This window comes from Pundamilia nyererei, unplaced genomic scaffold, assembly GCF_000239375.1.
Source record: "Pundamilia nyererei isolate P.nyererei 1_Seehausen unplaced genomic scaffold, PunNye1.0 scaffold00076, whole genome shotgun sequence".
NCBI lineage: Eukaryota > Metazoa > Chordata > Actinopteri > Cichliformes > Cichlidae > Pundamilia > Pundamilia nyererei.
In genome coordinates, this window is record NW_005187477.1 from 2,445,056 (window position 1) to 2,457,798 (window position 12,743).

General features: G+C 48.6%; 1 protein-coding gene across 2 annotated transcripts in view; it reads left to right on the forward strand.

Annotated features, from left to right (window-relative positions):
- The window catches only part of supt5h (SPT5 homolog, DSIF elongation factor subunit), a 19,780-nt gene extending 11,652 nt beyond the window's left edge, over positions 1 to 8,128 (forward strand). For both annotated transcript variants that reach the window (XM_005737487.2, XM_005737488.1), the window contains 14 exons: positions 256 to 411; positions 1,265 to 1,411; positions 1,488 to 1,634; positions 1,799 to 1,924; positions 2,506 to 2,590; positions 3,401 to 3,508; positions 3,586 to 3,688; positions 3,799 to 3,929; positions 5,423 to 5,528; positions 5,608 to 5,766; positions 5,873 to 6,041; positions 6,416 to 6,613; positions 7,548 to 7,643; positions 7,745 to 8,128. In XM_005737487.2, the coding sequence (XP_005737544.1) occupies positions 256 to 411; positions 1,265 to 1,411; positions 1,488 to 1,634; positions 1,799 to 1,924; positions 2,506 to 2,590; positions 3,401 to 3,508; positions 3,586 to 3,688; positions 3,799 to 3,929; positions 5,423 to 5,528; positions 5,608 to 5,766; positions 5,873 to 6,041; positions 6,416 to 6,613; positions 7,548 to 7,643; positions 7,745 to 7,885 (1,872 nt within the window). In that variant the 3' untranslated portion in view covers positions 7,886 to 8,128. The remainder of the gene's footprint in view (positions 1 to 255; positions 412 to 1,264; positions 1,412 to 1,487; positions 1,635 to 1,798; positions 1,925 to 2,505; positions 2,591 to 3,400; positions 3,509 to 3,585; positions 3,689 to 3,798; positions 3,930 to 5,422; positions 5,529 to 5,607; positions 5,767 to 5,872; positions 6,042 to 6,415; positions 6,614 to 7,547; positions 7,644 to 7,744) is intronic.
- The last annotated feature ends 4,615 nt before the right edge of the window (positions 8,129 to 12,743 follow it).

The following is a 12,743-nucleotide window of genomic DNA, read 5'->3' on the forward strand; positions in this document are numbered from 1 at the left end:
AATGGGGTCTAAAAGACACGTTGATGGTTTGGAGGAAGTAATTATTGAAGTTAACTCAGAAAGATCAATTAGAGAAAAAGAGTCTAACTTAACATCAATGGTACTAAGAGTAGCTGTAGATAATATTACATCTGTGGGATGATTACTGGTAATTTTCTCTCTAATGATAAAAAATTTTATTTGTGAAGAATTTTATTTGTGTAACTGTACATATTCCCGTTGCCCTGCCCTCTGTCCTGTGTGTGCTCCGTGCAGGACCCTCTGGAGTTCCCGGCTCACGAGGTGAGAAAATATTTCCGGATGGGCGACCACGTGAAGGTGATCGCCGGGCGATACGAGGGCGACACCGGCCTCATCGTCAGAGTGGAGGAGAACTTTGTCATCCTGTTCTCCGACCTCACCATGCACGAGGTAAGAGGTTTGCAGTGTCTCCACCCACCGTTCCTCACCCTCCACCGTCCCCCTCTGCCAAGCCTCGGGTCATTCGAGTCCTCTAGTGGAAAATCAGATGTTGTTAAATGAGGGTTCGGGCTTGATTTGAAAAGTTGAGGCGCAGAGTGGGACAGCTCCGTGCTGCTAGTTTGGCAGCTCCCACTGATTTACTGGAAGAGGCATCTCTTTATGGAAGCAACAAGCCTGCGACTGACAGCTTGAACACATGGAAAGTCCCTGTGAGGAGGATTTGGAGAGATCTCAGTGAATACTTGATATCATAACTCTCTTTGTTTTCTCTCTCGCCTCCTGAGATTCATTTTGTTCTGATGCTTTGACAGTTTTGTCTTTGAACTCTTCATCTGTGTCGTGTCTCATGAAGTTAAACTGCTCGCCGGCACAGGAGTCTGAGAGGCTGCTCACCCGCTGGAGGACGAACCTCAGATTCTCATTTTCAGGGTTCAGACTAACGCTGGTCCCTGAATGCTTTATGTGCTGCTGAGTTGGTACCAAATCTCTTTGCTCTCCTCATTGAATCGAAGGAGAGACTAAACCATCCAACCCCGTCTTTGTTCTTCCTGAGAATGGGAGGCAGAGCCTTCAGCTGGGAGTCCGGCTCCAGCTCCTGGATCCCACGGTCCTCTGATTTCTAAGGAAAAGCGCGTTGAGCCGAGTTGAAGCTGGATGTCGTGACACGGCGTTTAATGACTCTGTAGTCATAACAGTGTGGTGTGGTGACAGCCCAGCACTGGCTTATGGCTGTGGGGAATGAAACCGTTTTAATAACATGCTAACGTGACTGTGATCACAAATCCGCTCTTCCTGTCTGCAGCTGAAAGTGCTGCCCAGAGACCTGCAGCTCTGCTCTGAGACCGCGTCCGGCGTCGATGTAGGCGGGCAGCACGAATGGGGCGAGCTGGTGCAGCTGGACCCGCAGACGGTCGGCGTTATTGTTCGGCTGGAGAGGGAGACATTCCAGGTAATAGTCCGCTCCGGGAAGCGCAGAAAGCGCGGCGGTTGATCGACGATTAACAAACGCCTTCTTTGTCTTTCAGGTGCTGAACATGCACGGGAAGGTGATGACCGTGCGCCACCAGGCGGTGAACCGCAGGAAGGACAACCGCTTCGCCGTGGCGCTGGACTCGGAGCAGAACAGCATCCACGTGAAGGACATCGTCAAAGTCATCGACGGGCCGCATTCTGTAAGCGCGACCTCACCCACAGCTAAATATTTCTGTCGGCGTGACGTTTAATGGCAGACTTGAACTCACGCGAGGCTGCTGTCGGCGTCGCTGTCCGCTCGAGGGTCAGAGCTGAACTCCTCTGCGGGCAGAAGCCTTTAACGCTCGCGTGTTTCCTCCTGCAGGGCCGGGAAGGCGAGATCCGTCACCTGTTCCGAGGCTTCGCTTTCCTCCACTGTAAGAAGCTGGTTGAGAACGGAGGAATGTTCGTCTGCAAGACCAGACACCTGGTGCTGGCGGGCGGGTCCAAGGTCAGCACCTCATGCTCGCTTCTTCTTTGTTGTGCCTGAAAAGTAAGAAACCGTCTGCTTTTCCAGGCCCTCTAATATCTCACATAACCGTGTGAGATCTCTCGGTGGCTGCAGGGCAACCGGACTGAGAGCATTTCTCAGCGTCGTCCTTGGCAACTTGAATAAAAATGTGTTTTGAGTGTGAAGGAGCTCTGAGGCGCGTCCAGGGTTGTATAACAGTGTTTGGGCTGTGGGGGTGAAACGTGGAGGGGCTTCATCAACAATATCAAACCCAGGAAAAGCTTTCCGTGTGAATATGTGGAAGAATTACTGCCATGTGCTGGGAAGCTCAGCCTGTCTTTAATGAGTCTGTCAGCATGAGAGCAGTGGCAGCAGGCCTCTTTCTGACGATGAGGGTCGAGTCGTAGTGGACGGGTTTGCTTCCTCACGCCACTCGGAGACGCTGCACCCGTCTCCCCACCTCATGAAACCGATTCAATCCCCCGAGCGCGCCCAGCGTTTCATGCGCAGCAGAGAAAAGGATTGGTCAGATTTCTTGTAGCATGTCGAGCTTGAACAATTTGACTGTTTGTGTGTTTTAGCCCAGAGACGTGACCAACTTCACAGTGGGAGGATTCGCACCGATGAGCCCTCGCATCAGCAGCCCCGTGCACCACGGCGGAGGAGGTGAGTGCTGGAAACACACAGCAGCTTAACGACGGGGGTGCCGCTCTTTGGAAAACACGATGAGGGGATGAAAATAAGTCAGCCGAAGGTTTTTCACTCGAGAGAACAAAGCGTATATCTGGCTTTGTTTGCGACCGCAGCCGCACTGACATCCAGATTCCCTGATTTCGATCGATCGAGCGATTGATTGGAGGTTCTTAGTTCAGCTTAGCCAGATTCATTCTTCCTGTACAATCAGAAGCGTTTCAAACGCTGTTACTGTTTCTGAACCAGATTTATAGAAAGAGTCATCATCTCTTGATCGATCACATTAAGATTTGGGGATTTCCCAGGCACTTCCAGACTTGGCGTGATGATGTTGCAGGTCTCTCGCTCTGACAGGTGGGATTTATTCGTACCTCGGTTCTTCCTGTGCACAGACGTCTCATCTCTGAGGCGCCGCCGGTTTACTGACACATTTCAATTTCAATTTCAATTTTATTTATATAGCGCCAAATCACATTTGTTTTTTCACGTCCGTCTGGCTCTCTGGGGGTCAAAGATGTTTTAATCTCATAACTTTCAGAGGAACTTTTCAGGAACATGGAGGCGTGTGGCTCTGTTTCAATGTCATGGAAGGAAAACAAGCAATTAAAACTTGTCTTTGTGATGAACGTGCAAAAACAGAGACCGTTCGTTTTGTTTTTTCTGTCTCTGATTAGAAGAAATGTTGAGGGAAGCAGAGGCCGACCTGTTCGCGGTTTTCTTTCTCTGGTGCGAAAGAAACAAAATGATTCGCTGACTGATGGAGGTGCTGGTGTGGCCTTTCAGGTGCTCAGCAGAGAGGAGGCGGCGGAGGAGGAATGGGGCGGGGCCGAGGACGCAGAGACAACGAGCTGATTGGTCAGACGGTCCGTATCTCCCAGGGTCCTTACAAAGGTAAGACCGAGGGGACTGGTGTGAAGGATGGGACCGGTGGGGGGGTCGGTGCTGATGGCTTTGCCTCCCTTCCCCAGGATACATTGGTGTCGTGAAGGATGCAACCGAGTCCACGGCCAGGGTGGAGCTGCACTCCACCTGTCAGACCATCTCTGTGGACCGACAGCGACTAACCACCGTGTACGTATCTTCACTGAGTCCTTCACACACAGGAAATCATTTTCTCCGTGCTGACAGCAGCTGTGTTTGTTCACACTCATGATTCCCTCCCCGATCCTTCTTCTCTGCAGCGGTGGAGCGAAGAGGCCCAGTGGGTTCACCTCCACCCATGTACGTACTCCCATTTACGGCTCCCAGACTCCCATGTATGGCGTCGGCTCCAGAACACCGATGTATGGATCTCAGACTCCGCTGCACGACGGTAGGCCACGGTTTGGTCGTCCTCTATCGGCTAAAAGCACGTGTTTGTTTTTTTGGGTTCGTGTTCATCCGATTGAATTTCTGCTTCTCTTTCTAACAGATGTGTTACAGTGTTATCGTTAGGGATGGGTATCGTTTAGGTTTTATCCGATAACGGTGCCAAATCGGTACTTTTGAAACGGTGCCGGTGCTTAAACGGTGCTCAAACCGGTGCTTAAAGAATGGAGAACACAAAATTGGTCCAAAAACCTCTCATGTTCAGCTGTTTTTTGTAAAAAAATAACAATGTTAGCCTTTTCTGCAGCTATGGGGCATATATGGCATCACTCTTGGCTGGAAGCAGTGCTTAATCAATGGAAAAAACACAAACTTTGTCCAAAATCCTCTCATGTTCAGCTGTTTCCCACTTTTTCTTTGGTCATTTTAGCATTTTTAGCCAGGGTGAAGGGAGCATCTGCCATCAAACAAGAAGACAGCCGCATGTAGCTATGATGATGTTTGCTAGTTCACCTTACATGCATTAATGTAATAACGTGGTTAGCCTACTCAACGTAAATTACACACGGACAACATGAAGCTACTCACGCAGAGAAGAACGGCTGCTGCTGCATCATCATCCTCATCATCTCTGCTACACTGGCAGGGCTAGGGGCCAGGACTCTCCTCTTCGGGTTTTTGGGGGATGTTGCTGACTCCGGGTCTGATAACAGGCACCACACCCGCAGTAGATGTGCTCGGTGTGAGGTCTCGCAGCAAGCTATCAAATACGGTGCATTTCTGGGCTTTTAAAAAAACGCTATGCGTCGCCAGGTGTTTCATCAGATTCGAGGTGTTACCTCCTTTGACAGTATCACAGTATCAGCTTAAAGCACTTGTTGCTGCTGAGTTTGCATCTTTTGCTGTGAAGTACAGCCAGACTTTTGACCGCTTCGCCTTGGACATTTTAAATCTGTAGCTCTGCTCTAAAAGAACGTACGTACCTGGCCCCGCCTACTATCCTCGGAAACGTAAAATGATTGGCTAGAAGTGTATCACAGCTCAGGAAATAAAGCACCAAAAATGTGCGCTGCTTTTCGGTCTGGTTACTACCGTTTATGTCAGAACCGGGACCCATCCCTAGTTATCAGTATTCAGTTTGTGTTACCAGGTCACTTTTCTCTGAGCCTGGCTCTGATTAAACTGAGGTCCGCCTTTAGTTGAAGCTCAACCAGTAACCTCCTCCAGTTTGAACTGGTGGTGGTGGTCCTTTAACTCGTCACCTGAGGGTCTGAATTAACGCAGCTGACTGTTGGTGCTCGTATAAAGTTGCTTCGACTTGTACGTCTTACGTCCAAATGCGACGTGCCCGTTAAAACAAGGGGAGCTGGTGCTGACACTGGACCGTAGAGTGGGCGTGCGTCATGACTGTGTCATCAGCATAGAGGTGACTGTCCTCACCTGTGAGCAGCACAGTGCTCTCGCCTCTAACTCACAGCATCTTTTGCCTCCTAACAGGAAGCCGTACGCCCCACTATGGATCTCAGACCCCACTGCATGATGGGAGCAGGACTCCAGGTCAGAGCGGAGCGTGGGATCCCAGCAACCCCAACACACCGTCCAGGTGACGCAGTGACCGGTAAACACAGCGTTCCCTTCTTTTTTTCTTCTTTCTGTCTAACACGTGATTTATTTCTTCTCAGAAATGAGGAAGACTACGACTTCGGCTACGATGACGAACCCTCTCCGTCCCCTCAGGCCTACGGGACGACCCCCAACCCTCAGACCCCGGGTTACCCCGAGGTCCCCTCGCCACAAGTCAACCCTCAGTACAACCCTCAGACACCTGGCACGCCCGCGATGTGAGTATAAGGCACAAACACACCCTCGCCCTCCATAGCTGACGTAGCGACATAGCTGATCTGGGTCCTCGATTCTCGATTTGTATATTTGTGTTTCTGTGTGCAGGTATAACACAGAGCAGTATTCTCCATATGCGGCCCCGTCCCCTCAGGGCTCCTACCAGCCCAGCCCCAGCCCTCAGAGCTACCACCAGGTGGCGCCCTCACCTGTCGGCTACCAGAATACGCACTCACCAGCCAGCTACCACCCCACGCCGTCCCCCATGGCTTACCAGGTAGACAACGACGCCGAGCTGCTCGGGCTTTCCCTGAATATTTGTGTTCTGGGTTTTTTTGTATATTTTTTAAGATTTCTTTTGTTAATCAGAGTTTGGATGAAGGGCGGGCAACTCCAGGCCTCAGGGCTGGTGTCCTACAGGTTTTAGATGTGTCCTCGATCCAACACAGCTGATTTTAAACGTTCTCCAGAGGCCTGGTAATGAACTAATCATGTGATTCAGGTGTGTTGACTCAGGGTGAGACCTAAAACCTGCAGGACACCGGCCCTCGAGGCCTGGAGTTGCCCACTCCTGCTTTAGGACCTTTCTGTTTGTGGAGGTCTAGATTTTTCTGAAATTTGTTCTCAGTCTGCGTCATGTCATCTGCACAGGCGAGTCCCAGTCCGAGTCCCGTGGGCTACAGTCCCATGACGCCCGGAGCGCCCTCTCCTGGAGGCTACAACCCTCACACCCCAGGCTCCAACATCGAGCAGGGCGGCAGCGACTGGGTGACCACCGACATCCTGGTCCGAGTGAAGGACTCGTTCATGGACCTGATGGGGCAGACCGGGGTCATCCGCAGCGTCACGGTGAGTCTGAACACTTGACGCGCAGCGGCGCTGATGGCGTCCTCGCTCCCCGCGAGTCTCTGATATTACTGAGAAATGTTTTTTGGGAGATCTGGCTGCGCTCGAGCATAAAATGTTGTGAAATGTGTAAAAAATGTTATTCTGGGAGTCGGAGACGCAGCTCTCGCACACGATCTGAGGTGTTATTAGGGACGTGCAGATGTTGCTGCTTAGAACGCATCACAGTTGTGAAATGTCTCCAAATTCGCCGAGAGCTTAAGAGCCATCTGGTTCTGCTTCCTGCTTCCTGCTGCTGTTGGATGGCGGCTCGCTGGATCAACATAAATGCTCCTTTATAAACACAAAAGAAAGCGTTTCTTCACAGCAGGCGTTAATCTGTTCCATATCGAGTCCTGACTCAGGAAGTCGTGTTTGTCACAACAGGCGGAGCTGAATCATTTCTGAGTAACTCTGACAGCGATGTTCCTCTGGCCTCCCGCCCACGGTGTTTAGGAACACGCCTCCGTTACTGTCGAAAGTCAGAAACATTCAAGCGTTTGACGGATTTCACCGTTTAGCGCACAGACAGCTTTGGCCTCAAACTCTGCTTGCGTGTGGACAGGAGCACAGACATGTGCACCTTTAGCTCCTTTGTGATGTCAGGCCGTCTGAGGCTTCTGATTGGCCGGCGTGCAGTAACCATTACAGCCGAGCGCAGCTTTGTGAGTGGCGGTGGAGATGAAACGGATTCAGTGTCTTTGTTTAGGTCTGAAATTGATTTTAAAGCAGCTCCTTTGAATATTTTTCATTGGTGTGTGTGTGTGTGTGTGTGTGTGTGTGTGTGTGTGTGTGTGTGCGCGTGCGTGCGTGCGTGTGTGTGCGTGTGCGTGCGTGCGTGCGTGTGCGTGCGTGTGCGTGCGTGTGTGTGCGTGTGTGTGCGTGCGTGTGAGCGTAGGGAGGGATGTGCTCGGTGTTCATGCAGGAGTCTGAGAAGGTGGTGAGCGTCAGCAGCGATCACCTGGAGCCGGTCACGCCCACCAAAAACAACAAGGTAAGAACCACAGTCGCCTTTTCTGGCGTCCAGCTGTCTGCAGATTGTTCGTTTAGAGCGCGTGTGAGGCTCATCGCTGCGTTCGCTGTGCCCCGTTTCAGGTGAAGGTGATTCTCGGAGAGGACCGCGAGGCCACGGGGATCCTTCTGAGCATCGACGGAGACGACGGCATCGTGCGCATGGAGCTGGACGACCAGCTCAAGATCCTGAACCTGCGGTTCCTGGGCCGCCTCGAGCACTGAGCCTCGCAGAGCTCCCACACAAACGTCTGGTTTTTATTACCTAAAGATCCAAAAACCACATGTGGCTCTGTGTGCAGTTCAGCGGGTCTCTCCGTTTTTGGCATTTTTATTTTCTTCTTTTCTTATTAGTGGTCTGAATCTGCTTTTAGTGCTTTTCCTTCATGTTCTGTCTGTGACTTTGGTTTTCTTGATGCAGCAGGATGAAAATAATGTGTAACATGTCAATAAACTGATTCAGTGACATTTCTGTATGTTGTGTCAAAGCCACCAGCCGCTGTCACAGGCTGGGTTGTCATAGCACCGGATAATCGATGCAGTCAGCTGATCAGATTCTGACAGGACAGTTATTTTAGCGGCTCTGACCTTGGGCCTCCGCCATTGTGCAGCTACCAAACGCTGCAGTTCCTGCAGCATCCAGCAGAGGCAGCAGTGAGTCCCCACAGACACACTGTTTGGTCTCTGGATGATTTCCTCTTTAACAAGAACACTTTTATAACTCGCCTGTTTAAATCATATAAGGCTTAAAGTTTGCCTTATTAGGGGCGTGGCCTCTTTGACTGACAGGTGGCTGTAGCTGCTACGTGGCTTCACCTGAGCTCGTCTGTTTGTGCGTTGGAGCTTTTTTTTATTTATTTTTTCTGATGACATCATGTGACCAATAACGTGGTTGCTGAGGTTACTGTAGTAACAGACTGTCCATGAAGGCGGAGCTTATTAGCAGGTACCTGTGTGACAGCGATATCCAGGTTTTAAGACGAGTGGTCACTTTCTACGTGTTCCACCTCCCCGAGCGTGAAAGCCTTTTGATCTTTTTAAGCACAAATAGAGGAGAATCCCAGCAGACATGTTTCTGCTGTTTTCTGGATGACATGATTGACAGGAAGTGACCAGCACTAAAGAAATGACAAGAGAATCTGTAAAAATCACTTTATTGATGGTTTTTATTTTTCACATTTAAGCTCTTCAGACACTTCTTGCAGTATCTGGGGTAAACCTGCTGCTACTCAGGCTCCACCTGTGATGGCGGTGGCGTTAGCCGCAGGGCCGCTGTGGCCGCTCGTGGTTTATGGGGAAATAGTAGAAGGGCACCCGGTCAGGACAGGGGTGCCCTGGGGAGGGTACCGGCCGTGAGTCGGCGTCTTCAGCATCGGTGCAGAGATCGCAGCCTACGGTGAGGTTCCGATTCAGGCGGATCTTCAGCTGAAACCACAGCTCTCTGTCCTGGAGGAGAGACGGCACACTGAGCTACTGACAGCTGCTCCTCACCTCAGCACTCAAAGTTACACTCGTCTCTGTGGATCGAGGCAGCGGCTCGCATTGCAAAAAGACAACATGAAATTACACATTTTGGGACGTGAAGTCATGAAGTTCACACACAGAAGCATCGCGCTTGAAAAAAAATGTCACCGACATCGACGCAGCTGGTCCTGAGTTTTCTAAAAGAAACTACGATGGGCCACGTTAATAACATATTCATCATTTTGAGAACAAATTAAAAATTTGGAGATTAATGTGGAAATGTGCAGATTACATTTGTCATACTGCAAAATCAGTTTCAGGTACAATGATTTCTTTCAGCTCAAACACAGAGATGAGAGTGGAAGAGTTGGGCACGTTTGTACGGACAGATGCCAGGTTATTGGTGGTTATCGATGGTTATCGATGGTTACGGCCTCGTGCAGTAATGGAGACGGATGATCGGTGTGTTTCAACAAGGCATTTTGTCAACCGTGGCGGTTTGTCCTGAAACAACAACAGTAATCTCCACATTTCAGCTCCTGACTGCAGCACAGGACGAGCAGCAGATGGAAAAATGCTGAAGCGAGCATTTGAGAAGCATGAAAGCAGTTTGCAATTAGCAAAGGTGCAGTGCAGGAGCTAACAGTGAGCCAAAGAGTGGACATGAGTGTAAACAACGTGTGTCATCAGGGTAAAGGTGTTTCTCGCCCAGCTCGTTAATAAGAACGGACTGAAACAGGCCCCAAAGTTGGATGAAGGTTTTGTTTTCATCAGTCTGCAGTAAACGGTTTTATGCACAGCAGACACTCGGCTCAGCGTTAGCGCTGGACGTCTGCTGATTGGACTGTAAATGTAATAAGTTACATCAGCTTCTGGCTGGTTTACTGACCAAAATCTGTAAAATGACCATTTTCCACGATTATCTGAAAGACTGTTAGTGTTTCAGTGACGGTGAAAGCATTAACACTGAGGCTTTAAAATGCAAATCAAATGGGTGACATCACATGCTTTATGCCCTCATCTTTCAGATTTTGGTCTAAGTGGCTCTGATTTCCCCAAAGTGACAGTTCTTCAGAAACTCCTGCAGTCTCACATAGAGAAAACCAGATGCGGTGAAATCTTACATCAAACACAGCAGCGACTTTAAACTCGAAATTCCAGCAAAGACAGTCGTGCAGTCAAGAACGCAATAAATTATTTGTCTGTTCTGCATCTGTAAACACTCCTGCTTGAACATGTGATTGGGTCTAACGTGTTTATGAGGTGACTGTATGAAATATGAAAGGCTTTCAAAATAACTGGCACCATCTCAGCTGTGATCCTGGCTGCACACTGTGTATAAAACAAGCTCTCCTTGGTGGAGGGCAGGCTGCAAATGATATTTGTTGGAAGGAAAGATCTGAACTGAGCAGCATGATCCAGATCTGACCAGTTTCACTCAAACTTTAATGGATGGAGGCCTCGTGGTGTCAGCCAGAGCGCAAACTAAGAGAACTCCGCGGTCAGCGGCTGGAGGAACTCTGAGGACACGACCAACCTCACGAGCCGTCTGATTGGTGGTAGCTGTGTTTGTGAGAGTTGTGATTGTTGGTAACCATCTAACACCGGGGAGAGGTTACAGAGTGAATTCTTCTCCCACGCTCAGATCGACCACAGAGCCTCTTTGTGTTTGGAGCTTTTTAATGTCATCATGTGACCACAGAAGAAAACAGTGCTAGCTAAAGTGAAGTGAAGTTCAGCAGCAGAACGACATGTTCAGGAGAAATGATGGGAACCTCTCAGGAGCCAGAGATGGAGCCACAATGTGCTCAGCATAGCTTAGCATAAAAGCACAGCTGCCCAACCGGCCTGTCTGCATCAAACGTTTTCTCTAATCAGGTGAAAATAAATCCACCTGCACAGGGGGAGGAGCTTTCTATAATTCACCTGTTTAAATTGTATTAAGGCTTAAAGTTTGCATTATTAAGGCAGCTGTAGCTGCTAGCTGCAGCTAACTGGAGTCCCTGAACTGGACCTCTGGGCCGTGTTTGGAGCTCATGTATGAGGCAGATGATCAATAGAGGGTCAGCCACCACTAGGGCTTTCCTGGGACTTTGCACCGTTTGGTTTTAGAACTGAAGAACCTTGAAGAAGTCCAGACGTGTTTCTTTCCAAGTTCCTTAGACGACGATGACCTGGATGACTGTCACAGACACGTCTGCTGTGATCCATGTCAGGAGTTTGCAGCCGCAGCAGCAATAAAGGCTGATAAACAGAATCACTGTGTTTGCTTTGTTTCCTCGAGGTCTTTATGATCATAGCTCACAAGTGTTTGTGGTACTACTTTGGTTTTACTGCTGTTCATTCATTTTTAATCCAGTCTTTGCTCGTAAATTACCACAAATCTGTTGTTCAAGCTCTGCTTTAAATCTGCGGTCTGTCGGAGTCATTGGTGATTTTAATTCCACACAGACTGAATTGATCAAAGCTCTGATCAGTGTTAGTGCTGTCAGGGTGCTAGGATTAGTGATGCGCGAATCATGAATGAATCGTTCAATACACGAGAATCACTTTACTGACTCATGAATCATGATTCACAAGCCCAACTGACTCATCCCTGTTGCTGTTAGCAGCAATGTATCTTGCTTATAATTAAAATTGTGGAGAAAAACACAACATCCAGTATCGTAACAAAAAAATTTCTGCTCTGAACTGGAAGACAAAACCCTGAGTAGAAGCTCACATCAAGAAAATAGCTCCTCGGTTCACAGTAGCATCGCTCTGCTAACATGCTAACAGCACATTTGAGCTACTCACCCCCTCCCTCCTGTGCTGAATCATAGAGCGAACGAATCACTCACTCACCCCCTCCCCCCCTCCCCCCTGGCTCACAGCTCAGTGGACATTTAGATGAGAAAATATATTTAACGCATTTAAGGAAAATACTAATAAAATAAAAATATATTAAAATAAATAAATAAATGTTTATTAAGCAATTTTGATAGAAAATTGCTTAATTTTAGAAATGTTTTTGCTCTTTTTTGCTCTATAAAATAGAATCATTCATCTTAGCAGTAGGATTTACATGAAAAGAGAAACAAATTAAGTTTGAGTGAAAATGTACATTTTTGCACTCTCTGGTCGACTGACTCAGTGAATCAAATGACTCAAAAAACCCGATTCACTTTGGTGAGTGACTCAGTAAAAAGAATCAAATTTACCATCACTAGTTAGGATGCGAGACCTGGGATGAGCTGATATCGTCGTGTTGGTGTTGTTCCCAGACCATCATGAAAATGTTGTTCCAGGTTCAACATTGCAAGTGACCAATCACATTGTTGTGACGTTATTCTTCTGCGCGCCAAGCCATTCGTGCATTTATGAAATTCCAATGTTGCAAGGACAATATCAATTCTGCTTACTGTTTATTAAAGGGTTACGGTTAGGGTCAGGGTCCGTTGATCGGCGGACAGAGGCGGTTTCTCGCAGCTTAAGTACAGTTTTTTGTTTTACGCCGGTTTTTCCCGAAGTCGCAAAAGTATGACGTCACAACATTCTGATTGGTCACTTGCAATATTGATCCTGGAACAACATTTAGTATGATGATCTGGGAACAACACCAACACGAGGATATCAGATC